The sequence below is a fragment of the Microtus pennsylvanicus genome, chromosome 11 (genome assembly GCF_037038515.1).
Source record: "Microtus pennsylvanicus isolate mMicPen1 chromosome 11, mMicPen1.hap1, whole genome shotgun sequence".
Classification (NCBI taxonomy): domain Eukaryota; kingdom Metazoa; phylum Chordata; class Mammalia; order Rodentia; family Cricetidae; genus Microtus; species Microtus pennsylvanicus.
The window spans coordinates 63,722,467-63,750,021 of record NC_134589.1 but is presented as its reverse complement, the minus strand read 5'-3'; the positions used below and the strand labels follow the sequence as shown (position 1 = coordinate 63,750,021).

At 49.3% G+C, this 27,555-nt stretch overlaps 1 protein-coding gene across 6 annotated transcripts; it reads left to right on the top strand.

The window, feature by feature from the left end:
• The first annotated feature begins 11,619 nt into the window (after positions 1 to 11,619).
• On the top strand, positions 11,620 to 25,236 carry Sap30l (SAP30 like). Of its 6 annotated transcripts, none has more exons than XR_012912400.1 (5): positions 11,979 to 12,315; positions 15,667 to 15,789; positions 17,747 to 17,845; positions 19,410 to 20,734; positions 21,019 to 25,236. XR_012912400.1 is itself a non-coding variant. In XM_075992526.1 (4 exons), exons 1-4 carry the CDS (start codon positions 12,118 to 12,120, stop codon positions 19,536 to 19,538), a joined length of 549 nt encoding a protein of 182 aa, XP_075848641.1. In that variant the 5' UTR covers positions 11,620 to 12,117; the 3' UTR covers positions 19,539 to 25,236. The 6 variants fall into 6 exon arrangements, 1 of the variants encoding a protein (XP_075848641.1); XR_012912399.1 differs by having other exon boundaries at positions 20,779 to 25,236; XR_012912403.1 differs by having other exon boundaries at positions 19,410 to 24,429; positions 24,559 to 25,236.
• Positions 25,237 to 27,555: the final 2,319 nt, after the last annotated feature.

Here is a 27,555-nt window from a genome sequence, read left to right as displayed (position 1 = left end):
TCAGTCCCTGTCCTCTGCTCTCCCTGTCTTAGGGCATCAGCCTTTCACCTCAAAAAATAAAAGGCTCTGGTCCGGGATTGCTGAGATGGTTCAGGTCAAGGTGTTTGCTGTGCAAGCCTGACAACCTGAGTTCCGGTCCCAGAACCCACAGAAAGGAGGAAGGGAAAACTCACTCTCCACGAATGGCCTCTGACCTCCGCATGGCCCACACACACACCATACATACAAAATGATAATAAGGTAATCTTTTGGCTTTGTCGTTATTGTTTTGAAGCAGGGGCTCACTATGTAGCCTTGGTTGGCCTCGAGTTTGCTACATAGACCAGGTTGGTCTGGATGTCAGAGAGATCCACCTGTCTTTGCCTCTGCCTCCGTAGTGCTGGGATTAAAGGCATGCAGACCATGCCCAACATAATTTTTTTTTTTTTTTTTGGATTTTCGAGACAGGGTTTCTCTGTAGCTTTTGGTTCCTGTCCTGGAACTAGCTCTTGTAGACCAGGCTGGCCTCAAACTCACAGAGATCCGCCTGCCTCTGCCTCCCGCGTGCTGGGATTAAAGGCGTGCACCACCACCGCCCGGCCAACATAAATAATTTTATTTAAATAACTAGGCAAGATAGCTATATAAGTGCTGGGGCTGGGGCTCAGCAGTAGATCACCGGAATGCACTAGGCCTTGAGTTCAATTCCTAGGACTGAAAAGAAAGAGATAAGCGCACAGGGAAATCCGGAAGGCGGCACAAATGTTTCTATTGTTACTCTGCTATCTGGTTTAAATAAAGACTGCATAAATTAATAACAAAACTATTGTGGGTGGACACTGTACAAGGAGGGGTTTGATTCACATGGTAATAATCAGCAAGGGACAAGGGACACTAGCAGGAACAGAGCTGCATGACGACAAAGTTGCTCTATGCATCTGACTTTGCGTTGCTGCTCCAGACTAGGATGCTTTCCATTAAGAGGTTAATTGAGGACTCGGGGCATGAGGAGGATGGCAGGTGCTCCGCATCATGCCCTCTGGCTTGGGTGGGTAGAAATCAACCAGCGTCCGACCTGATAATTCTGGTACAGGGTGTTTGGGCACTATTATGGTGAGTGAATACAGAATGGGAAATTGCGAGAGAGGAAGAAGCCGAATGATTCATGTGCTGGAGAGAGAGGTGGGTCTTAGGGGGTGAGGGTGATCAACAGGCTGACGTGGATAGCCTGCTTGCCATCTAGATCCATGGTGACGTCCGGGCATTGGCTGCGGCCAAGGATCATGTCATGGGCTCTGGCCCTGATGCAGCTGTGGGGGGGGGGGGTCTGTCTTGATATCTGTGGCTCCTGTTATCTCCAAAAGCCCTGAGGATGCCCAAAGTCTGGGCTACCATCTGTGACCATATCAGTGTCTGATGTGGGATTCCCCTCTGTGTGCTGTGAATATGTTTTATTGCCATTGGTTAATAAAGAAGCTGCTTTCGGCCAATGGCTTAACAGAGTAAAGCCAGGCAGGAATCTGAACAGAGATGTAGAGAGAGAGTAGACAGAATCAGAGAGATGCCATGTAGCCACCAAAGGAGAAAGACTGGATCCACCAGCCAGAACCTTACTGGTAAACCATGAGCCTGGTGGTAAAATATATAATAATAGAAATGGGCTAATTTAAGATGTTTCCGTCCATTTGCATGCAAAATTCACGAAGTCATTGTTTTTTACTGCTGAGTAGTACTCTAATATGTATATATTCCATACTTTCTTCATCCATTCTTCCATTGAAGGGCATCTAGGTTGTTTCCAGGTTCTGGCTATTACAAACAATGCTGCTATGAAACTAAGATGTAAGAGCTAGCTAGAAATATGCTTAAGCTACTGGCCAAACAATATTGTAATTAATATAGTTTCTGTGTGATTATTTCGGGTCTGGGAGGCCGGGAACCAACAAGCAGCCTCTGCCTACAAGTGTCCAAGGAATGTGTCCCCACAGGGACCATGCCAATCTGGGAGGCCTGCACTTTCACCCTGGACCATAGGCCTATGTCAATCTAGGAGGCCTGTGCTGCCACCCAGGACCATGGTGATATCTGGGCCCAGAATGCTAAATGCCATGTATGGCCCTGTGACCCTGTTGTGGTCGGGCTTTGTGTGATGTCCGTGACTCCTGTTGCCACAGAGGAACATGCAGAAGCTAGTAGCCTGGGCCAACAGCTGAGGCCATGTTGATCTTTCAGGGTAAGCTGCTAGCGAGGCTGTACAATCTGGGTACCCTGTACTGCCACCCAGAGCCATGGTGTCCTCTGGACCTGAACTGCAGCCAAGAGCCATGTCTGGGTCCATGTTGATGTCAGTGACTCCTCTTACCATCGAAGGCCAAGCAGATGCCTGGAGACTGGGCTGCCACCTGCAGACATGTTGGCATTCAGGGACCACACAGCAGCTGGGGTCATGCTGATATGAGTGATCTGTAGTGCCAGCTAGGACCACAATGACATCCAGACCCTGGCTGCTGTCAAGGACCACATCCAAGTCCATGGTCCTTCCTTAGCCTGAGTCTGTGTTGATATCCATAGCCCGTGTTGCCACCAACGGCTACATAGATGCCCAGAATCTGGGAGGCCGCTTCTGGCCATATTGGTGTCAGAGGGTTGTGTCACTCACTGCCAAGCCCATACAGACCTGAGTGACAGGCACTGCCACCTGGGGCCATGGTGTCGTACAAGCCCAAGGGGTAACCGGGGCCATGTCTGGGTCTGTGGCTCTGTTGCAGTCAGGGTCTACGTTGATACCCGAGGCTCTTATTGCCATCAAAAACGTTGCAGGAACTCAGGATCTGGGTCACCACCTGGAGCCATGTTGTTGTTTGAGGGCCACACTGCTGCTGGATCCATGCCAATCGGAGTGACCTGCACTGCCAGCTGGGGTCATGGTGACATCAGAGCCCATGCTACTGCCAAGGACCATGTCTAGATCCATGGTCCAACTGCAGCCATGGTCTGTGTTGATAGCCATAGTTCATGTTACCACCAAGGGCCATGTAGACATCGGGGGTCTGGGCCACCACCTAGGGTCATAATAGTGTCCAAGGGCTGTGCTTCTGCTGGGGCCAATACAAATCTGAGTGGCCTGTACTGCCACTAGGGGCCATGGTGTTGTCTAGGTCTGTGGCCCTGCTGCAGCTGTAGTCTGTGTCGAAGTCCATGGCTCCTGTTACCACTGAGGGCAGTGAGAATAGGGATGCACAGAGCTGACCCCACCCCTCACTATCTGCAGCACCAGAGAGAGCTCGCCCTGCCCCTTCACCACCTGCAGCACTCAGGAGAGCGGGCCCTGCACCTTACCTGAGCAGCACATTAGACCTGACCTGATTGACAGGGGAGCAGATGATCTAGCCAAGAGTGTGCATGGGAGATCTGACCCCACCCCTCATCTGCCATTCGGTGGCATGGGTGAGGGAAAGATGCCCTCCCCGCCTTGCTTCTTCCCACCTGCTCAATAAAATGGGAAAACAGTTCGGTATACTGCACAGATAAAGACCTGCACTCGCCACTCAGCCCCTTCTAGACACCTCTCCTGAGGATTCTCTCTCCCTCCCCACAGTCACAAAGGACTGACTTAGAAAGCAGAGGTCATTCATTCTGTCTGTGGCTCCTAGAACTTTCCAGCGACTGGAATAATGACACTATGCCCTTCTTAGAAATTTGCTGGATAAGCAAACATCAAGGCCAGGAGGAGCTGAAGGCTGTGAGAAGGAAGGGCGCATCCTCTATGAGTCTGGAAGTACCTGATGCCCACCCCCCATCTAGCTGACACAGGCTAATCCAAAAATTCATTCTAACAACTTCATTAATTTTTTAAAGTTTTGCCTATAGAAACTGTATTTACATATTTCCCGCTCCAATTGTTTTGTTTTTTAAATGTTTTAATTGATTTTTTTTCTTTTAGGTTAACCTACAAAGCAATGTGTTTCCTCAGCATGTCTTCACACAGTGTCAGGGTGCCTTGTTCTCGGTTGTTCCCTATCCCACTGGCCTCCCTGATTCAGCCTTCCCGTCACACAGCTTCCCTTTCATCTCCCAGTCAGTCCCCACTTCTGCTCTTCACACCTGTCCACTGGGCTATTTCTCGCCTCCACTGAAGACTCTTCCTCCCCTTCAGGATCTGCTTTCTAGTTGTGTGGACTGAACACGGCGCACGTGCATTTTTTAAAATCAAGGTTCTGCCAAAGATGACCTTGAACTTCAAGGTCCTCCTGCCCCACCTCCCAAATGCTGGAATTGCAGGCACCCACCACCAACAGCTAGACTTCTACCTTTTTGTTTTATTTAAATTTTGTTTTTTAAAGATAGGTTCTCACTATATGGTCCTGGCTGTCCTCGAACTTACTATGTCAACCAGGCTGGCCTCAAACTCACAGACATCTGCCTACCTCTGCCTTCCCAATGCTGGGTTTAAAGGCGTGTGTCACCACTGCCTGGCAGGCTGCCCATTTTGAATACTAACTTTCCTTTAAGGTTTTAAGTTCAATTTAGAGACTTAGGTACTTTGAAATTTAGTAGCTTTTCATATAAAGATAAGAAGAATCAATTTTGTTTGCTCTTTATTAGTATTGAATTGTTAAGTTTAATAGAGTTAATCCTTAATCATTTGATAGACTTACTGCTTTAATTAACCAAACTTCCTTAGATATTTTAAAGGACAATTAAGAACTGAAGGTGCCTGAGTTTTCTCAAAGATTTAAATGTCCAGCAGAACAGACTGACACATCCAAATAGTAGCACTCTTTCTAAGGGATTCGGTAACTGTTGCAAGCAGAGGACCTGGACTTGTGAGCAGAAGGGCAGAGCACTTGCCGCCCATGCACCAAGCCCTGGGTTCAGTCCTCAGCATCTCCTAAATTCAGGATGGTGCAGCACTCCTGTAATTAGTAAGTAGAGACAGGGATGGATAAGTAGTTCAAGGTTATCCTTGGCTACATTGTAAGTCTGAGGCCAAAGTGGCCACATGAAACACTGTTTCAAACAAACAAAAAAACTGATACAAAAATACCTAAACTCCTATATGGTTTATGTGGCAAAGCAGATTCTCTTGGCTGTTCTAAGAACCTTAAAACCCACACAAAGCCAAAAAGAGCCAATCGGCCTTGTGTCTCTCCATCCGTTGCTCATCTGAATATTCCCCTCCTTCTGGAGACAGAGTTATTTCTGCAGTCTTAAGTCTTCAGCCGGGGCTGGAGCCCAGTGAAGCCTAACTGGGTCTGTAAGAGCCTGTGCGTAGACATTAATCCCTTTATGGATTCGTAATATCATAGGATTTGGGGAGCTGGTGAAAGAGCAGGATGTGGGGACTGGATGGAGTTAACTGGGGGCCTGTCCCCTCTTGCCAGGATCTGCCCTCTTCTTGCTAGACAGGACAGCCAACACCCGGAAAAACACTAGCCGAATTAAAGAGCCCCACCCTTTAGCTCCTGGCTATTTTTCCTCAGGACGATACAAAAGTAACTAAGTTTTATTACACACTGAACTTTAAAGCAAAAAAAAAAAAAAAAAAAAAAAAAAACAATCGCCGGGCGTTGGTGGCGCACACCTTTAATCCCAGCACTCGGGAGGCAGAGGCAAGCGGATCTCTGTGAGTTCGAGACCAGCCTGGTCTACAGAGCTAGTTCCAGGACAGGCTCCAAAAAGCCACAGAAAAACCCTGTCTCGAAAAAAACCAAAACAAAAAAAAAAAAACAATCAATCACCCAGGGTTGGCAGACTATGCAGGTAAAGGAGCTTGCTGCCAACGCTAACAAACTGAGTTCAGATCTGCAGAACGTGTGTAAAAAGCTGGGAATATGGGTACACATGTGTGACTCCAGCCCTGGGAGAGGTAGACAGGAGGATCCCTGTCTAGCCAGCCAGCTTAATGCAACCAACGAGCTTCAGGTTCAGTGAGAGAAATAGAAGTTGGGGCTGGAGAGATGGCTCAGTGGTTAAGAGGACTCCCTGCCGCTCTATCAAAGGAACCATGTTCCGTTCCCAGCACCCATGTTGGGCATCTCACCTTTTGTGACACCCATTTCACGGAGGTCCAATGCCTTCTTCTGGCCTCCTCGGGCACCTGCACTCACAGGCATGCACATACACATAATTCAGAACAATTTAAAATATAATAAAGGTTGTGAACAACCACGGAATGACGCCCAATAGCAACCCCCATTTGCACATGTATATGCATCTACCCACACTAATGGGTATAAAACATAGAAGGCAAAAAACAAACAAAACAAAAAACCCACAAACCTCTGCAGATCTTTGAAAACTGTATCAGAGAGGATTTATCAGAAAAATGGAACCAAATTAACCAGACATCCCTGGCCCTCAAATGAAGAAGATGGGTATTTTAAAAGAGGAGGAAATGGTTGGCTGTGGTCCAGGTTGGATGTCTCCACATCTCACCCTTCTACCCTAGTCACAGGCCCTCTGTTTTCACTGAGCACACAGCTACCAGAAAGTCAGAGGACATTTCCCAGTCTGTTCCCTGCTGCCAGAAATGGCCAAATGCTGACCAGGAACACAAGTGGGAGGTCCCCACAGCCCTTGAGAAGTCTTCTTAAGGACAGAGAGCGAGCTCTGTCTCTCTTTCCTCCTTCTGGTCAGAATGCCAAGGCAACTCCAGCATTCATAGAGAGTGAGTGCCTAACACAGTGCCTGTACAGTGTTAGATGCCAATAGCAAGGCAGGAGAAAGGAGAGGCAGGGCTGGCAGGCAGAGAGAATAAATAAGAGGAGAAATCTGGGAGGGAAAGAAGAAGCAAGAAAACAAGAAGAGGAGGATGCTAGGGGTTAGTCACCCAACCACCCAGCCGGACTGGGGTTTGGTTCCAAGCATCTGCTTGATGGCTCATAACTGTCTGTAACTTCAGTTCCATGATCCGATCTTCTGGCCTCCAAAGGCACTGCATGCATGTGTTTCACATATATACATACATGAAAGTAAAATACTCATACATGTAAAATAAAAATATATAAATTTTTGTTTGTTTTTCAAATAGGGTTTCTCTGTGAAGCTCTGGCTATCCTGGAACTTGCTCTGTACACCAGGCTGGCCTTAAACTCACAGGGATCCACTTGCCTCTGTCTCCCGAGTGCTGGGATCAAAGGTGTGCACCACCACTGCCTGGCTATAAAATATTTTTTTAAGTGGAGAGAACAAGCAAGGATCTGCATGTCTATCCTCTCTCTGAGTGGGGATGGGATGCTTCAGTTCCTGCCTTGATTTTCCTTCAGTGCTGAACTGGAATTATAAGCCTAATAAACCCTTTTATCGCCTATATTTTTTTTATCGGGTTATGTGTCACAGCAACAGAAATGAAACTAGAGCACCCCCTCTATGTGGCACACACGACATATTCAAGAATTTGCTTTGGGGCTGGAGAGATGGCTCAGCGGTTAAGAGCATTGCCTGCTCTTCCAAAGGTCCTGAGTTCAATTCCCAGCAACCACATGGTGGCTCACAACCATCTGTAATGAGGTCTGGTGACCTCTTCTGGCCTGCAGGCATACAAGCAGACAGAATACTGTATAAATAATAAATAAATAAATATTTTTTTAAAAAAAGAATTTGCTTTGGAATATGCGGACTCTGAAGGAAGACTTCTAGAACATTGTGTTTTTCCATTAATATTTTATTATATTTTTCTACTGAAAAGGCAAAACAAAAATGCTTATTAGGAAAAATGCAAAGGTAGAACAAAAGAATATAAATGTCAGTCACCCTAACATAATCACTGTTTGCATTCTAAAGTATTTTTCATTCTTTTTTTCCAAGACAGGTTTTTCTGTGCAGCCCTGACTGTTCTGGAACTCACTATGTAGACCAGGCTGGCCTTGAACTTAAGAGATCCGCCTGCCTCTGCCTCCCAAGTGCTAAGTTTAAAGTCATGCACCACCACTGGACAATTTTTAAAATTTTTATTACATTTATTTTTTCTATGGGAAGGTAATGCATTCACGCCACAGCGAGACTGTGGTCAGAGAACAATTTGCACAAGTCAGCTCTCTCCTTCTCCCATGCGGGGCCTGGGGGTACAACTCAGGTCAGCAGATTTATTGGCAAGTGCTTTAACCCACTGAGCCATCTCACTGACCCAGCAAGGGTTTTGTTGTTTGCTTGTTGGGGAAGGGTAGCTCTGCTTCTTTGATTAATTGTGTGTGTGTGTGTGTGTGTGTGTGTGTGTGTGTGTGTGTACATGTAGTCTGGGAGGCCAGACCTCCTGGAGCTGGAATTACTGGCAGTTGTGAGCCACCCAACACAGGTGTTTGGAAATGAACTGGTGTCCCTTGGAAGAGCAGCTCTTTCCAACCTCCTGCCCCTGCGGTGGTTATTTTAACACAGATACACACACACATATCACATTCCACAAGTCCATGTGCAATTTTAGAGTTTTGTTGAGACAAGGTCTCATGTAGCCCAGGCTAGCCTCAAGTTCAACAAGTAGCTGAGAAATGACCCTGAACACCTGATCCCCCTGCACAACCTCTCAAGTGTTGGCATACAGGTGTGTGCCACCCTGTAGAGCTTACTCCACATCTTTTACTCAGCATTGAAAAAGGCATTTCTCCAGTTCCTCATCAATCTTTGCTGAAGTTGACGGAGAATTTTAACAGACACACACACATACATGCATGTTGCAGAATATTAGTTTAAGATGTGTTAGATTCTTTTATGAAGTGGAATATTTGTCTAATGATGCAAACATGTGTTGTATTCTTTTTTTTTAAAGGATTTATGTATTTATTTATTATTTATTACATATACAGTGTTCTGCCTGCAAGCCAGAAGAGGGCACCAGATCTTATTAAAGGTGTTTGTGAGCCATCATGTGGTTGCTGGGAATTGAACTCAGGCTCTCTGGAAGAGCTGCCAATGCTTTTAATTGCTGAACCATCTCTCCAGCCCTGTGTTGCATTCTTTTATGTTGTATTTGTTTAACTCTGTAAAGCTGTGTTACTTTGCTTGTCTAAAACACCTGATTGGTCTAGCAAAGAGCTAAATGGCCAACAGGTAGGCAGGAGAGGGATAGGAGGGCTGCCAGGTAGGGAGAATAAACAGGAGAAAAAGAAGAGGGAGGAGCAAGAAATGGAGAAGGGGGAGAAGGACAACAGGGACCAGCCACCCAGAGGCATATGGAATAGAAAAAGGTAAAAGCCTAGAGGGAAAAGGCAGATCAGGCAATTTTAAAAAAGCTGGCTGGTACCAGGCGGTGGTGGTGCATGCCTTTAATCCCAGCACTCGGGAGGGAGGCAGGTGGCTCTCTTCTGAGTCTGAGGCCAGCCTGGCCTAGCATCTACAGAGTGAGTTCCAGGACAGGCTCCAAAACTACCCAGTGTAATGGTTGTTCTGTCTCTTTAAGAGACAAGCCACGCCCACTCCCTGCCCCATCCACTGAGGCAGGTAGGTCTTCCTTCCTGCTTACAGCCTTAGTCTCTCTCTCCTTTCTATCTCCCTCTCTCTCCCCCTTTTCCCCTCCCTTCCATAACCACTAAATAAATATCCAGCCTCACTCTGCATGGCGTGCCTATCCATATCTTGTCTCTCGTCCACTGCCAGCACATGTCTCCCTGTCCTGGACTAGCACCACTCGGTGACCTGCAGCCATCCCTGACTGAGACTGGCTGCTCTCGGGGCCCACTGCCTGCCACCACATGGCCCACTGCCACTGCTTGGGGACCTGCAGCATTTCTGCTGCCTGCTGCTGCCGGGGATCCTGCAGCATTTTTAATCTTTCCATTACACCCAGAGAACCCCTGTCTCAAAAAAACAAAACAAAACAAACAAAAAAAAAAAAGAAAAGAAAGAGAAAAAAAAGAAAAGAAACAAGCCAAGCTAAGGCAGGGCATTCATAAGTAAGATTAAGTCTCCGTGTATTTGTTTGGGAGCTAGGTGGCGGGCTCTCAAAGGAGTAAAAATAAATGAACAAATAAATAAAATAAACAATAACACACACGTACACCCTGAAACTAAATTTGCCATAAAAATCAAATGCACATCTCTTTCTGACTATGTTAAATTTCGCTTAACCACATGTCTTTCATAACTTTTTAAGTATTTTTTATAAGCAACTTAATAATGAACTTGTTTTGTTTTGAGACAAGGTTTCACAAAAGCAAGACTGGCCTACGTGCTACCCTGTCAGTCAAACGACCTTGAACTTCAGACCCTAGAGGCGGTCACCACCGGCCTGCGACACCACACCCAGAGCCTCGGGTGTGCTGGTCAACCACTGCCCCTGACTTACAATCTCAGTCCCCATAGTGGCCTTAAATTTCCTATCCGGTCTCCTGTATGAAATTAGTGAAATAAGACTGTACAAACTCAGTTTAGGCCTTTGAAGAGAATTTAAGAGCTTACCTGACACCTAACATCCACCCTATCCCCTCCCACACACAATACTCTGCTACCAAACATTCCCAATGTATTTCAGGAAGGGTGAGATGGCCTCCTCCCTGATTGGTCCGAGTGGCTTGAAGCAATAAAACTACAAATCTGTCCCTAAAATGTCTTCTGTCGGTGGCCTAAGGGCCTTTCTCAGTTGCCTCAGCCTACAAAGTCCATCCTGCAGACCAAACCCAGAGAAGGGTTGCCCTAACCCATGGGTTCTCCCCTTCTCCCCTTTAAGCCCCACCTTCCTTGGTGTGCGCGACGCCTAAAGATTGCTACCTCCCCGTCCCACCTCCACTGTCTCTCCACGCCTCTTTATGCGCATAAGCACATCCACACTGGCTTTCTGTCCCAGGTCGTGCACCCTGCCCCCCACAGCTACGCAAATCTTCCAGCCCAGGCCTTTCCATTACGCCCAGTCTGCTCTGCAGGCATCACTTTCTCCAAGGTCCCCTTTCACATACCCTTCCTCTATGCCAATCCCTCAGTTCTCCCGCGCAGTCCACCTCGAACGTGATCTCTGCCGAATTCTATCCCTGCTTCCCGCAGACTCCCCTCAGTATCCAGACCTTGCGGCCTGCCAGACCCAGCTTAGCATTCTGCCCTGGAGCCAACACCTTGCTCCGGGCCCCTGCTCAGCATTCTGAGCCGGAACTGGGAACTGGCTCAGCATTCCGTCCCTCGACAGGGGCCCTGTCTCCTCCCTCCTGTATTCGCTCAGCATCCCGTTCCCGGAATAGGGACCCTGCTCAGCATCCCATCCCGGAGTGGAGACGCTGAGTCCCTCCACTTTCGGCTCAGCACCCCTCCCCCGGGTGCGGACCCCGCGTCTCTCCTAATCCAGCTCACCATCTCGCCCTAGCCTAGAGCCAGGACCTAGCTCAGCATCCTACCCCGGACCAGGACATCCTGCATTCTTTCAGACCCCGCTCAGCATCCTTCCTCGGAGCGAGGACCCTGTTCATCATCCTAACTGGGGCCAGAGCATCCCGCTCCACAGCTAAAACTGAACCTGCAGCCCGATCTCCTCCCTCGCCCAAGCAACTCTTCCCTCTTGCACTTTCTCTACTTTGAACCCATCCCAGCAGAGTCCAGGAAGTAGCCTGGCACCGGAGACCGGCAGCGGCAGCGCCCAATGAGGAACGTCAGCGGCGACGGTGGCTCCGCCCATACAGAGAGTACGGCCAATACGCGCACGGAGGCGGGACTTCCGCTGTGCCGCGGCGGGCGGGGGGAGCGCACTGTTGTGGTGCGGCGCGTCTGGCGGGCGGCGGCCGGGGCGGCCCAGGGGCTGCCGCGGGGACTCGGGGCGCCGCCGAGCGGCCGGGCGCTGGGGCGGGCCGTGAGCACCGCGGGGCCCGGACACGGCAGGTTCGAGGCCGGGCCCCCGCGTGGAGAGCCGCGGGGTGGAGACTTTGCAGCGCGGCGCGGAGCAGGCGGGAGCCGGCGGGGGCCTCCGGAGCCCCAGGGCGACCGGGCCCGGATCCCGGGGGAGCCTCGCGAGCCCGGGCCGGAGTCTCGGCGGGTGCATCCCCGGCGGGGCCCGGGCTGCAGGAGCACAGAGCAGCCGGGCCTCGCGGAGCTCAGAGAGCGCCTGACCCGGGGCGCACCGTGGGACTCGGGCGCGGGGCTGGCGGAGAGCTGCCCCGCGGGGCTCACAGCGGCGGAGTGGCCTACAGGGGCCCTCCCCCGGAGGGGCCGGGCCGGGGCGGGGAGATGAACGGCTTCAGCACCGAGGAGGACAGCCGCGAAGGGCCCCCTGCCGCCCCCGCCGCCGCCCCGGGCTACGGCCAGAGCTGCTGCCTCATCGCGGACGGCGAGCGCTGCGTCCGGCCCGCGGGCAACGCCTCCTTCAGCAAGAGGGTGCAGAAGAGCATCTCGCAGAAGAAACTCAAGCTGGACATCGACAAGAGCGTGAGTGTCAGGGCTCAGCGCAGGGCCGCGGGAAGGGACCCCGGGGACGCTCGGTGCGCTGGGCCTCGCCGCGCGGTCTGTGCAGAACAGGGGACTCAGGATCGTGGAGGCCGCTCTGTGCTCCGCGACGCTGCCCGCATCCCAGAGGGTGGGCTGGGGGGGGGGGCCGAGGAGGGCTTAGCACACTGTCCCTGCCTGGGAAAAGTGACAGCAGTTTCCAGCTGTCACTGTTGCGCCGGATAGTAGAACAGAGAGAGGTGGGTTACTTTTGCAAGAATTAGGGGTAAGGGGTGACAAGGGGACCCGGGGGCTCTTCTCCAACTTCGTCCTCCCTCCAGGGACCTTGTCGTTCTTTCAGACACTAGCAAGGTGGCCGCGACTTTCCTGTCTCCCGCGGCCTCCGTCTCTGCAGCGCAGCACAGAGCCCGCTTTCGCTGGCAGCGAATGAGTTTTTCTGAGATGTGTCAGAAATAAGGACAAGGCCAGGTCTTAGATGACTCTTGCAGCGGATGTGATTGGAAGGGGGCAGGGAACCGGTTTTCTTGATGGGTAACATTATTTGGTAATGCAGACGGAGGCGGACATTTAAAATTGAATGGGATTGCCTTGTGGCTAATTATAGGAAACTTCCTGTGTGATTTCACCTGCTCTTGTTAACGGTTCTGAAGATGTGCCTATTGCCAACTGGTTAGGAACTTTTTAGTCTGACATCTGTTGCTGCAAGCCCTGAGTGGCAGCTTCCAGATTAGGAATTGGGACCGGGTTAAGGAACTCTTAATATTCAGGGAACTTGAATGATTAATGGCCAACGTTTAGGGCAGTGGTTCTCAACCTTCCCAGTTCTGCGACCCTTTAGTACAGTTTCTCATGTTGTGGTGACCCTCAACCATAAAATTATTTTGTTGCTACTTCATGCTGTAATTTTGCTACTGTTATGAATTGGAATGTAAATACATAATACGTGACCTCAAGGAGGTCGCGACCCACAGTTTGAGAACCACTGGGTTAGGGACAATCAGACCTTACCTGTTACCTCAAGGAGGAGTCTATCTTTATGCTAATGATGTGGCAGAAACTGAGACTGGGGGTAGAAAGCAATGGTGCCAAGTGCACACCGCACTTAGAAGCTGGCTAATTTCCTAAACCTGTCTTGCTTCCAAGTTCATCATCTTTTCTTCTAGACTCCTCTCTTAGACACTCAGTTTTATTTAGTTAGCCAGTATAGTCTGGCTCTTTTTGAATAGTGCTGTATTTTTTTTAAATGATGGGGACTTTTCTTTTTACAAATGTCTGTCAATAAATAAATGAGAAATGGATGAATGGAATTACGACGGAGCAAACACTGGCTAGACAGCAAGGTGTCCCCTGATAATCACATGTAGGCATGAAAAGGGAATTCTAGGATGGCACTGAATTTATCCACTTGGAAACAGTGCCTGCCTCCTGTGTGGGCTGCTGGCAGGATTTCTGTGAGCATTCCCCACATCTGGATGGTTTGTTGCTGCAGTAGAGACTCCATTTACCGACTCAGCCCATGGGAAAGCCCATGTGGAGCAGTATTGAGCATCTCACACACATCATCAGGAAGAGAGGCCCTTTGGCCCTGCAGCAGCAGCTCCCAGAGGCCGTGCTGGGGAAGGCGTGTGGTTGGAAGCACACAGTCTTAGTCCATTTCAAGGTGGGGTAGCGTCATTATTTCTGAAAGGGTTTCTATTTCATCCCACAGACTTGGGCAGGAATTCAATCCCAAGTAACTGCTGTGTTACAAGAATTTTTAGCTGTTGTAGCAAGTGAAACAGGAGGGGGGGGGAGACAACCACACAGTGAGCCTTTGCTCCCACCCTCAATGCCCACCCCACCCACAAAGGCCTCTGAGCCCTGAAGTTGCTGAAATGCATTTCAGACTTAAACATGGTTAAGGACAGAGACTGGCTGTCTTGTAAGAGGATCTAATGGGTGCCCTTTTAAAATAAGACACCACGGCCCTTCAGGTGGGCCCTGGAAGCTTCTGTAGTGTATTAAGACATAGCCAACTTGCAGCTGACATGCTTTTTCTGTGCTTCTGGGGAGTGGCTGAGGTTGGGAATAGTATAAAGGAAATGTAGCAGAGAAAGGAACATTTACCAAGGCCTGGGGGGCCTTGGAGCTGACATCTTCCCATCTAAGCTTTAGAAACCTCCCATTCTGCTGCTCTCCCAGCTTACCATGACACTGGAGAGATGCAGCTTGCTCTCTCAAGAGGCACATACTAGCTTTGCCTATCCAAGTGCCAGCTGCCAGGGGCGGGACAGGGGACACACATCCTGTGGTCTTGTATCACCTGGGTGTTACTCTTTAGGACAGTGGTACGTGCTTAACATCTGAGAGTTCATTGCCAGAGTGAAATCCGGCAAAGCCATCCCAGCTTGTGACTGTGCAAGAGGTGACTTTCACCAGCATAAGCTGTTTTCCGGTATGAGAGTGACTATGTTGGTGCCTCAGCACTTATTAAGCGCCTGCTGTGTGCAAGACAGCATCACAGTATAAACTCAAATTGACTCATGACTCACTAATCCAACCACGCGAAACGATAATCATCCAACTAAACAGTTTTTGTTAGTTCCTCCATAAAAAGACCTGAATTAATTGATGGTGACTTCCTGTCAGCTTACTTTTATCTTTAGGGATTTAGGGACTAAACTCCAGTTCAGATGTCTCCCCAGAACATTTGTGCACCAGCTGTCCCTACCCAGAGCCATTTACAACAGGCGTTGGGTTCTGCAGCGTTTTTTTGAATGGTTCCCCCAGGCAATGGTGACACTTAGATTCTTAAATAAAAACACATTCTTCACATTTGAGCTGCTATTGGCACCTTTACTAATATGTTCCAGTGTTTATTAGAAAATCAGGGTAATACCCACTCCCTTTTATGTGGTTCTGCTTTGTGAGAATTCTGTCTCTCTCTGATCCTTTATGGATCGGATGTGAAGTAGCAGGAGTCAAGTTTTTCAGTGTTACCCTGAAGTAGTATCTGTTGTGAGTACCATCTCTACAATCCCTGCTGCCCAGCTCTGCCCACTCAAGTTCACAATTCCTCCTGGTACCTGTAAAGCCAGTCTTTCGGCTCCAACCATCTTTCCCTCTTTCCCGTACTGTGGAGAGACTTGGATGCTAATACACTGGGGGGGGGCAAGTTGGACATTTGCTTATGCACTTAACTGTACCCCCAGCGCTCTGTATCCTTCTGTAGCCTATAGCAATAAGGTGTAAACTGTGGCCTGCCTCACTCATCCGTCTCTCTCCAGTACCTGACCAAAAGAGGAGGCTCACGACTTCACAGGCTAACACTGACTTTAGGTCTCTTCCCATCAGGTAAGGCACCTGTACATCTGTGACTTCCACAAAAATTTCATCCAGAGCGTCCGAAATAAAAGGAAGAGGAAGACGAGTGACGATGGCGGAGACTCCCCTGAGCATGACGCTGACACTCCTGAGGTAAAGGCCAGAGTGCTGGTTGTGACCCAAGCCCCGCTCCCAGCCAGAGAATAAGAATAGTGGCATTCCAGCTTTCCCCGGCTATTGTGTTTTCTGAACTAACCAGTCATCTTTGCTTGCATTGCTGTGGTTTGTTTGAAATGTGTTTTCTAGACTTTCAGTAGCGTTGGCTCTGAAAGCTTGGAGCTGAGCTGCTCTGCCTGCCCTGTTGGTCTCCAGACAGGCCCAGGCTCCGAGGTGCCAGGGGGGCTAGAGGCTCGATTATGGTCTCTGTAGTAGACTTTTGCAGGACTTTGCCTCTTGAACCTGGCCAGTGCCTGACCACGGTGTTGCCGCTTTTAAAACCCTGTTCTTGCCTTTAAAGTTAATGCTGAGCCTGTGTGGTCTGAGCAGCTCTCTCCCCTTCTTTTCTGACCTGAAAATAAAGGTGCATCTTGTCAGTGTCACCAGCTGGACTGCGCTTTCCCCAGAGGCACACCGCAGTCATTTAACAGGTGCTGAAGTTTGACATTTGAGGGGAGGGGGCACAAGTTGAGTATTATAGGATCATCAACAACACCCCTCCCCTGACCTCTAGAGGCCAATGACATTGCCTGAGCTGTGACAGTGAAAATGATGTCTGCAGGCATTGCCACATATCCTTCGGGATGTGCCCCCTTAAAGTACTGCACGATACCGTGCGCCCTAGCGTCTCACCCAGAAGAGTTCATTGTGTGTTAAGGAAGGGGCTCCAGGAAGGAATAGCTGGGTTTCCTTCCAAAGTGTTCTCACTTGGGCTTCTGCAGAAGAGTAACTGTGTCCAATGTGCACTGAGTACTTGACACATTGTTATCTCATAAGGTGACCGACCGCCTGTGAGCACAATTTGTGGCTGGGAGTAGAAGTCTACAGGCATGGAGGAGCATGTGAACGTGGAGGGGCATGTGAAACTTGGCCCTGTCCCTGTACCTCTCCCCGTGTCCCTTCCCCAGCTTTACTTTCCAGTATCTTCCTATTGCTACAGGCAATAGGAAGTTATGGTTATTTCATAAAGACATTCTGTTTTTTAATCCCTTTGGCCAAACAGTTTAGAAAAGGTTTCCAAGAATGCTTTAAATGATGGGGAATTCTGGACCCTCATGCTAATCATTCTTTTTTTTTTTTTTTTTTTGATTTTCGAGACAGGGTTTCTCTGTAGCTTTTTGGTTCCTGTCCTGGAACTAGCTCTTCTAGACCAGGCTGGCCTTGAACTCACAGAGATCCACCTGCCTCTGCCTCCTGAGTGCTGGGATTAAAGGGGTGAGTCCCACTTGCCTGAAGCAAGAGCCTCTCTCTTGGAGGCAGGTGAAGGCAACCTTTTCTGGACCTTCCATATTTCATGACTGGTTAGCTCGCCCCCTGCTAGGCTAGCTGAACAAAGAGAAGAGGGTCCTTCTAGACCCTTATGCAGCCATCTGCAGAGCTCCTGGCCCTGACATGCAGGTGGATCAACCTCAGCCTCTTTTTCAGCTGCACCCTGGGAGCTCTGTCAGTCCGTTTTCTAGCTTATCTCCTCCAGTGTCCCTGAGCTGGCCTTTCTGGACACCCTGGTGTTTTCTAACTCTGCCTGCAGTGAAGACCAGCTCTGTGCTGCAGGGGCTCCCTGTTCCCCCAAACCCCCAGTCCTACCCAACCCGCAACCCAAGTTCCTTCTGCCTTCCAGGACATGCCACCGCGCTCTTGTTGCCCAAGCTCAGCCTCTGCTCCAAGTTTCCATGCTCAGAATCATTCCCATTTCTCTCCTCTTTCTCACATTCTCTCTACTGCCCCTCTCTGCCCACCCTCCTCCATCCACACAGAGCCCTTTTCTAACTGCCTTTGGGCTCCTTGCTAGTCATAGTCCTTGGTGAACAGTGTCTCCGACTTCTTCCCTCCTCAGCACTCTCTAGGGTGTGCCCGGCCAGGGGACTCAGACATAACTGTCTCTCCTCTCCTCTAGGTTGATCTGTTCCAGCTGCAGGTGAACACTCTTCGACGCTACAAACGGCACTACAAGCTGCAGACCAGACCAGGCTTCAACAAGGCCCAGCTAGCAGAAGTAGGTAGACCATCAGAGAGGCCCAGCCTGTGCTCCTGTGGTCCTAGCCAGCCCTCCCACACATCATCCACTCATTGCATCTCTGCCATGCTCTGGAGGCAAATCTGTCCCTTTTTGCATGACAGAATCAAGAGCTTTCCACACAGAATAGAAAGTCCTGTTTCCCAAAGGAATCATGCACAGAGACGGGTAGACCTTCTTAAAGTCACACAGCAACCTGAGGACTCTTGATTCTGGTTCATGGCATCATTTTTACAAGATTCTCCATAGAACCAGTCCTTTCATGTGTATCAGTGTGATTAGCCACTGTGCCTTTAGATTTAGGGACCTTTTTTTTTCCTCTGAGTAGTAGGGATCAAACCCAGGACCATGTGTATGCTAAGCAAATCATCTACCAGTGAACTTCCCCCTCACGCTCCAGTACCTACCCACTCCCCTTCTTGACCTATGGAGTTAATGGAAGTCTTTTCCTATATAATTTGTGGCACCCAAGAAAATATTTTTCTTCATTGAGTTCTTAACTTCGTTTGGTGGGAATTGGGAGGAGGTCACCCTTAGCATCTCTCTGTCTCTCTCTCGTATGTACCAATACCGATGGGCTCAAGTGACTCTCCTGCCTCAGCTTCCCTTCTAGGCACATGTCACAGTACTTGCCTTCCTCATCTCTCTTATTTCTCCTGCCTTTTGTTGTAGAAAATTTGAGAGGTGGGGAAAAGAAAAACACAATCCAGAGACTTTATTATTTCCAGGTCTTTCTTCATCTGCCCTGACCACCTCCACCCGGCCGGCTTGGGTTTGGCTCTGTCTGGTGTGTCTTCACTCTTCAGCCTTTCCCTCGCCAGCATAGAGGTACAACAGCAGCACACAGCTTCGCTGCTTACCCAGCGCAGCTAGAAGAGTGGGGTTTTCCTAGGGCAAAGCCAACAGAAGCAGGACATGGCCAGTGAGCACTCTCCTTCAGACTGCCACACTTTCCCGGGGGCAGGTGTCCCCTCTTAGAGGAATTCTTGGAGCCAGACACATCTGTTTGACTGTTCATTTGACGTTTTGGAGTGGTTTTTGTTTTGTTTTATTGCATGTGTGTGTTTTCAAGGCAACTGAGGCTGGTGATCTTGAACTCCTGACCCATCAGTCTTACCCTCCTGAGAGCTGGGATTACAGGCATTCAACACCACACCGAGCTTGACACAATTTTTAAAAACTTTTTTTTTTGGTCCGTTTCCAGAGCCTGAAAGGCTTGGTGGCAAATAGCCAACCAGGGAAGTCCAGCCTCCTTACACCACAGGATACTGAAGCCATGCCAGGGATGACTAGCTGTTACTGAAGTATATCTCTGTCTGTATGTAGGTGGTACCCTGGGCCTCAGTGGTACACTTTTGGTAGCCCAGGAGAAGAGCAGCTAAGCCCTGGAGTAAGGGACTGCTACATTCTGCAGCTCCTTGACAAGTCTAAATGCCAGGCAGTCGCTTCCGGAAGCGGCTCCTGTTCTCTCTTTACAGAGTGTAGGATGTAGGGCCCTGATGTGCACGTAGCTTAAGGGACTTTGGTCTTTCCTTCCGTGTAGACTGTGAGCCGACACTTCAGGAACATACCGGTGAATGAGAAAGAGACGCTTGCCTACTTCATCTACATGGTGAAGAGTAACAGAAGCAGACTGGACCAGAAATCGGAGGGCAGCAAGCAGCTGGAGTGAGGCACAGGCGGCCGGGTAGGCAGAGGCCTTGGTGAGAGAACAGCGGTGCGATGCTTGATGACAGGTGGTGTCTGCACGTCTCAGCCCATAAGGACTGTTCACATCTACTGTAAATAAAGTTTGAATGATGGATACTGTAAATCTCTCTGTCAAGAGGGTTATATTCTTACAGGTTAGCTTGTGTATAGAAAGACTTTCACTGCTCAGACTGAAAAAACAGTATCATAAAAGGAATTTTAAAACTGTGTCTTGAATACTCACCAGAGCTTTAAGTCAATTCTCCTGGAGATGTTGGGTGATGTGCATTTTGGCAGTCACCATGCAGTACCAGGCTGCCATGGGCAGGTCTCAGCCCTGGCGGCATGGCTCAGTGACAGTGGAAGCACAGAGTGGGCCCACGTTTGGACTGGCCTTTGCCGGCTGGGACACAGGCATGCTACTTTATTGCAAGTTTTACCATTTAGTAGCAAATCAGTTTGACACTGGTCCCCCAATTGCTCTGGGGCCTCTATGCAGTGGGCACTCAGTGTGTGTTGGCCAAGAGTTGTCACAGCTGTGCAGCTTCTGCTTCACTCCTCCTACCCCTGAGACCTGTTATTTGTGTTACTCTCTGCTTAACCATGTGTGAGTCATCTGCTTAAGAGATGGAGGAAACCCTGCCCCTCCACAAGAACCTCTGGGCAGTTGCACGTGTCCGTTGAGATTCTAGAATTGACACGAAGATGTCACAGACTGGTCACGGTGGTGTGTGCTTTAGTCCCACCACTCGGGAGGACAAGGTAGAGAGCTCAAGAGTAAGCTAAGCTAAAGACCCTGTCTCAGAAACAAAACAGTGAACCTGGGGATGGCTCATCGGGGATAGGCACTTGCTGCCAAGCCTGCTAGCCTGAGTTCTAATCCCTGCTGGCCATGTAGTGGAGAGAACTGGCTCTACACACACCACACAATAGATAAATGAAACTTATTAGTTTTTGGGGGGTCTGTTTGTTTGTTTGTTTTTCGAGACAGGGTCTTTCTGTAGCTTTTGAGCCTGTCCTGGAACTAGCTCTTGTAGACCAGGTTGGCCCCTGCCTCTGCCTCCTGAGTACTGGAATTAAAGGTGTACACCTCCACCGCCCAACAGGTTTTTTTTTTTTTAAGTTTTAAACAAAACCATAGCCTTCCCTGAGAATCTTCTGCACTTTACCCAGAGTGAGGTATCACCACCCGTTAGGCTCCTAGCAGTAAGTGTTCTGGTGAGGTATATACCACGACCCGTTAGGCTCCTGGCAGTAAGTGTTCTGGTGAGGTATATACCACCACCCGTTAGGCTCCTAGCAGTAAGTGTTCTGGTGAGGTATATACCACCACCCGTTAGGCTCCTAGCAGTAAGTGTTCTGGTGAGGTATATACCACGACCCGTTAGGCTCCTGGCAGTAAGTGTTCTGGTGAGGTATATACCACCACCCGTTAGGCTCCTAGCAGTAAGTGTTCTGGTGAGGTATATACCACCACCCGTTAGGCTCCTGGCAGTAAATGTTCTGGCAAAGATAGAGTGTCATGTTTCCAGTCTTTATTTGACAACCTGCAGGAGAACTGCCCAGCTCCTGCATGGTTCCTGCCCAGAAGTCCAGCTGTGGGAAGATAGTGTGGCTGGACTTGATTCCTTGACCCTGTAAGGCCTAAAAAAGGGAAACAAAAGTCACCGCCACCTGATGCTCAAGTGAGAAAGGCAGGATCTGCCTCTTTTTGGGGAGAGCGCTTGCTAAGGAAATTTTTGAAGTATTAATTTTTCTCATTGTTCGAGTCAGACTCTGCTGTCTAGTTATGTCAGAACCAAAGCATCCTGGGAGAGCAGAGCTTTCCTATCCAAAGATGTTTGCAGAATCTCCAGTCAGTGTGACAAAGGGTGTGGGTGGGAGGATAAGAGAAAAAGATTGCTAATTTCCAACAAGCCTAGTATACATTTGGTCAGATGTTTCATTTTCCTGTTTAACTTCAATTTTGAGTTTTTTTTAAGCCTTAATTAACAAGAGGACAGCAGAGGCCTGGCCCAGCAGTTTTAATGTCTCCCAGATGGCTTCCCCTGAGCACCATCTCGGAAATCAGAGTTAACCTCACACTGAGTGAGTGAAGGAGTGTTTGATGGTCTCGCTTCTTTGGAATGGGGGCGGGAGCCTCCAGTGTCACTAACTTGCAATGTGTTCCGTCATGGCCAAGCCCCCAGAGAGCTCAAATGCATGCCAAGCAGACTGCAGTCTGATGGAGCGTGTATAAATAGGTGTGTGTAGAGTATGAACCGTGTCCTGGTTGCAAGCAAGGGCTGGTGAGGTGTCCCCTGGATGTTTTCGGTCCTCACCTCCGTGCAGAAGTTGGTCTCAGTCCAACACTGGTGGAGGCAAACAGAGAGAGAAGCTAGTGTCTGAGGACAGACAGGACCTTTAATTTAACTGGCCCTGTGGAAATGTCAGTGTCTTATCCAGGAAGAAAATGTAGTTTCCTGATATTTAAGCCAAACTGTGGGCATTTAAGTTGTATCATTGTTTCTTCAGCATCATGTTTAGTTTCCTGTGCAGAGGCTCAGTTCTGTGCAAGATGTGGCAGTAGGCTCAGTCTGGTCCACGTTTCTATGTCCAGATCCAGGCTGGGGAACATCTGCCCTCCAGCCACCTCAGAATCCTTATCCTCAGATGCACACACCCTTAGAGAAGTAGAGGCCGGGGCTCTCTTTCTCTGCCAGTCAAAACATCAGCTGGTGGAAAAAGCAAAGCTAGCCAGGCGGTGGTGGCTCACGCCTTTAATCCCAGCACTCGGGAAGCAGAGGCAGGAGGATCTCTGTGAGTTTGAGGCCAGCCTGGTCTACAAGAGCTAGTTCCAGGACAGGCTCCAAAGCTACAGAGAAACCCTGTCTCAAAAAACAAACAGAGAGAGAGAGAGAGAGAGAGAGAGAGAGAGAGAGAGAGAGAGAGAGAGAGAGAAGACAAAGCTATTCAAATTTATATTTTTCTTGTGTCCGGCTGCTGTGTGATCAAAGCGGCCAGCCCCTGGCCTCCTGTCTGCTGGCTTAGCCAGAGCCTACTGCCTTCAAGAGCAACAGGGTTTGTGGAGAGAGCAGTGCTCACCTCGGCGCCCATATTTCCGTATCACCTGTCGTTGTCTCCCACGTTCCCCCTCCCAATCTGTGACGGCTTGGTGTGGACTTTTCTCTGTTCGGTGCTCCTGGGCAAAACTGGCATGGCTTCGCATGCTCCCATCCTTCTCTAGTCTAGCCTGGTGTGGTTCTTCAGTGTGCCCTTAAAGTGGTCATATGGAGACATTCGTAGCCTACCATTCATATTGGGCTTGAAATTTTTTACAGCGCAAATGCACAGGCTTCTTTTTCATGGAACAAACTGTGAATAAAAACCATCATAGCCAATCCTCAGGAAAGACAGCAAACCAAAAAAATTCCAGGTGGGGTTGTGACTTGAGGAACTTGGCTTCTGTGTGCTGCATGTCCCTGCCATAGCTAGCTATGATCATAGTAGCCTCTCAAAGAACAGATCCTAATGTTGCAGGTAGAGCTTGAGGCTCCCTTTGTGTATGTGCGTGTGTGTATAGGAACTTCCTGTTAATGCTTTGCCAAGTGACTGCCTGGTGTGTGGTGGTAGGACAACTGTCCACTGCAGTGGGTGGTCCCAGGCACCGTCCCAAAGAAGTTGCCTTATCAACACCATCTGAAGGCTCTCTGTTATATGACGGGATCTAAAAGATTGGAAGAGTCTCGGTCCTCCCACCCAGCTCCTCCATTGGTGCTGACATTCTGCCTACCCATCTCAGCCAGGAAGCAGTCTGCACTTGGCCACCTCCAAGGACAGAGAGCCCACTACCTCCTGGGGAAGACTGTTCTGGATTTTCTGTGCTCTCTGAAATTTGGGGGCCATGTGGACAGTGGTTCAGGCAAAGGACCCAGTCCCTGGCATTATTCCAAACACATTGTATCATTTTTAGAAGAGAACAGCTGGATATATCATGGTGTTTTGACTGCCGCTAAGTATTGGTCTTGGTTCCTTGTTGGAAAATGTTGAAGAAACCCTTCAACCCTGTGTCCTTGCTTGCTCATGCCAAAGTTGCCAACAAAGCACCAGTCCTCTCCCAAGTCATCGGAGGCCTTAGTCCCATGCCAGCCACGCACAGCCTTGCTCTATCTCTGTGGGGAAACTTCAGCTGGAAAGTTTTAAGCAGCACACAGCTTTGCCTCGAGTCAAAGGTTCCCAGGTTGCTGAGAACTCATGCCTTCCCGTCCCTGTGGGGGCTTCACCAGCAAAGCTGAAGGTACTCCATGTCTCAGTGTCAGGGCTGCAAGTTCCTCCGAGCCACTCAAGGTTGCTTGCTCTCTGATCAATTTTTAGTGAATTTGGGGAAATAAAGTCCTAAGAGATTTGCCAAGTTCATGTTAGCGAGGGGCCTTTGTGGCCCACCACTCGATCATTTGCAGAGTGACAGGTGATCTAAGGTAAGCTGCCCTGACATGCCTCAGAGCTTATAACTGCCTTTCCAGGGCAGCTGAGCTCCTGGGGACAAGCTTCTGCAGAGCTCCAGGTGGAGTGAGGTAAGGTTGGGCGACTGCTGACCTTAGCAAAATGATTGGCCAAGGTGCAGATCCCCAGCAGGCCTGCCCAGCACAGCCCCCAGGCCCTCTGCCACCTAGGATAGCTATGAATGCGGCCCAACACAGAATCATGAATTATTTGAAGCTCTATGAGATTTGCTTTACAGTTTTTAAAACTCAGTAGAGTTCTTGAGTGTGTATTTTTGTTGATGACTATTAAGCCCAGAGAAGCCAAAGGTTGGGCCAACATCTGTGGGTTGCAGTGTTAGCTGCACTGTGTCCTTATACAGTGGGCTTAGACCAACTCCTGTGGGATGCAGTGTTAGCTTAGCTGCACTGTGTCCTTATACAGTGGGCTCAGACCAACTCCTGTGGGTTGCAGTGTGAGCTTAGCTGCACTGTGTCCTTATACAGTGGGCTCAAACCAACTCCTGTGGGTTGCAGTGTGAGCTTAGCTGCACTGTGTCCTTATACAGTGGGCTTAGCCTGTGATCGCTGCCTACCTGCTGCCTTCCACCCCGTCTCTGAGGCTGGGTGATTGCCCTGGCTCCAGGTCCCTACTGAACTAAGCAGAACAGTCAGATGAGGGGGAAACAAGCTCAGGCTCATGCCCTAGGGAGCACTGTGCATTTGGGGGTGCCTTTGCATTTTATCATTGGATTGCAGACTGCTTCCAAATTTATGGTTGGGAAAAGAAAAGTCACTGTGATATTTGAAATGGGCAAAGTGAGCCTGGGGCTTCAGGTAGAGCATCTCTGGTGGGTTACTTCCCCCTGCTGGCACCTCTGAAAACAAAGTCTCTCTCTGCTTACTGTCATGTGCCATCCTTGCTTGCTTTCTGTTGCCTGTGATGCCCATTGGAATATACTTGGGGAATGGGGTTTGTCCGCTTTGTAACTGCCTTATTGAAAAGTAAGTGCCCTTCCATCCCAGGCCTCCAACTGTATTTGTTTTCCTGCCAAACTTGGGGGGGGGGTCATTTGTATTTTGATTTTTGTGCCTGTGGCTCTGTACTGTTGAAGGTCTCAATTCTCTGGACTCTCCTTAGCATGTGTGTGACCCGTCACAGCGTCACACAGATGGGATGGCCCGACTTTTATTCTCAATAAATAATCTAAATGAGCAAGAGACATCCTCCATGGCTCCCTCTGAATTCCTGCTCAGAATCTAGCTGCTGCGTCTACCCAAGCTGGGCCCCAGCGGTGTGTGGCAGACTCTAGTGACAGCTTCATGTACCCATACTTAATACTGCCCTGCAGTCTCAGTGCAGGCAAAGATGTGTGGATCACAGTAGGGCAGACCCAAGTCCTACTGTGTGTCCCTCCCTTGACTCTTCTGCCCATACCCTGTGGGGAGGCCAGCTTGAACAGGTCTTCTGATAAAAGCAATGGAATTCCAGACCCTTCTGGAACTTACCCCAGTGCTGAAGTATCAGCCCTGCTTCACCAGCTCGTGGACGCTGTGTTTCCCCCTGCACTGACATTTGCTTTTACCAGTCCCCAAACTTCACACGCAGACACCCCACAGTTTGAGAAGCCTGGGCTCTGTGACCAGGCTTTGAACCTGCAGGTTCCTGAGGTCTCATGGGCTAAGACCCCCTGCCTAGCCATACACAGCTCTCAGCATGTGTGCCTTGCCCACACCTGTTTTCAGCAGAAGACCAAGGAAAGTGTATGATAGTTTTCTTTTGTTGTCTTGTGTTGCATTTGTTTTTTAAGAGTCTGGCTATGCAGCTCAGGCCAGCCTTGAACTCATGATCCTCCTGTCTCAGCGACCTGAGTGGTGGAATATGGAGATGTTATACCTGCCTATAGCTTTCCTTTTACTTCTTTGGGCTTTTTGGAAACAAATTCTGATTTGGTAGGTCACGCTGGGCTCTTAACTCCTGTCTTAGCCTCTAAGCTCTAGGATTGTGGAGTGTACTGCCTACCTAACAAAATAGAAATTTTAACTGATTTTATTCAAGAATCCCACACAATGTATTTTGAACTTGTTCACACACACACACACACCAACTCTCATAACCACTCTCTCCACCTTCCCATCTTCCCATCCCTTCCTACCTAACTTTGGGATTTTGTCTTTTTTTCTGTCTTTCTCTATCAAGTGCAGTTTGTGTTGCCCACTAGTGTTGGGAGCCAGACCTGCCCTGCCCTGTCCTTTCCCTTCCCACCAGTCACATCATTGAAACCAACTCTCCCTCCCAGCAGCTAGCAAATGCCAATAGCTCCTCGGCCCACCTTCCCCCTCTGTGCTGAGATTTCATATTAATTGCCATCTACTCACAAGGAGAAGCATCTCTGAGTATTGAGAGGTGTTTTGTTTTGTGGTTATGAAAATAAGTCGTTAGGGGTCGGCTCAATACTGTGTTCCTTTAGCAGAGTGTAAGGTTCTCCCCTAGGGTCCGTGACCTGTTTGGCCACAGGTGTGAAGTCATTGCTCTTAGCACACCCACCTCAACTGATGGAGGTTTCCAAAGTCCAGCTCCTCCCCTCATCACCCTCCTCACATGAGATCACAAGGCGAGCCAGGGTGGAGGGAATGCTTGTGATCCCCGCACTTGGGAGGTGCAGGCTATAGGGTCAGTAGCTCATTCAGTGCCGTTCTTGGCTACATAGCAAGTTGGAGGAAAGCAAGAGAGTGAAAGAAAAATGAGTGGAAGGGAGGGAGGAGTGTGGATGCTTTTAAAACCAGCATTCAAAAAGCATAGATAGATCTCTGTGAATTCCAGGCCAGCCTGGACTACACAGTGAGTTCTAAGCTGGTCGGAGCCAAAGAATGACAGCTGAATAGTGAGTGAGACTCTCTTCGGAAGAAAGAAAGACCAAAAGAGAAGGGGCTGGAATGGCTCAGTGGTTGAGAGCACTGACTGCTCTTCCAGAGGACCCGGGTTCAATTCCCAGCACCCACATGGCAGTTCACAACTGTCTGAAGATCCAGTTGAAGGGGATCTGACACCTTCACACCAATGCACATAAAATAAAGTTAAATAAACTATAAAAAGTATTTTAAAAAAAACAAAAGAGAAAAGACTGACTGACCCTGGAGATGTGGCTCAGACCGTGGAGTGCTTGCCTGGCTGTAAGAGGCCTCAGAGTTGAGCCCAAGCACTACATAGACTGGATGTAATGACCTACCTGCCGTCTCAACACCAGGGAGGCAGAGACTAGAGGATCAGAAGTTCAAGGTCATCCTCAGCTACACCAGAAGTTTGAGGGCAGCCTGGGCTACACAGTACACCAGTGAAGAAGATGAAGGGGACGAGAATGACAGGAGAGGGAAGAAGATAGCAATGAGAACTCCATGTATGGCAGCAATCTAGAAAAACAGAACCAAAAGAACTCACCCGCCCTTCCCAGAGTGCTGCCGGCGTGTGAGAGGACACTACGTGCAGGGGAGTGGGTCTTCTGTTTCTACAGTTGCCTGTAGTTTACGGGGCTCTTCCTG

What these genes read in the sequence shown, in the direction of transcription:
- Sap30l (XM_075992526.1), top strand. Translation starts at nt 12,118, where the DNA reads ATGAACGGCTTCAGCACCGAGGAGGACAGCCGCGAAGGGCCCCCTGCC. An exon ending in AGCTGGACATCGACAAGAGC is followed by an intron (nt 12,316 to 15,666) that starts GTGAGTGTCAGG and finishes TCTTCCCATCAG; the next exon opens with GTAAGGCACCTGTACATCTG. An exon ending in ATGACGCTGACACTCCTGAG is followed by an intron (nt 15,790 to 17,746) that starts GTAAAGGCCAGA and finishes CCTCTCCTCTAG; the next exon opens with GTTGATCTGTTCCAGCTGCA.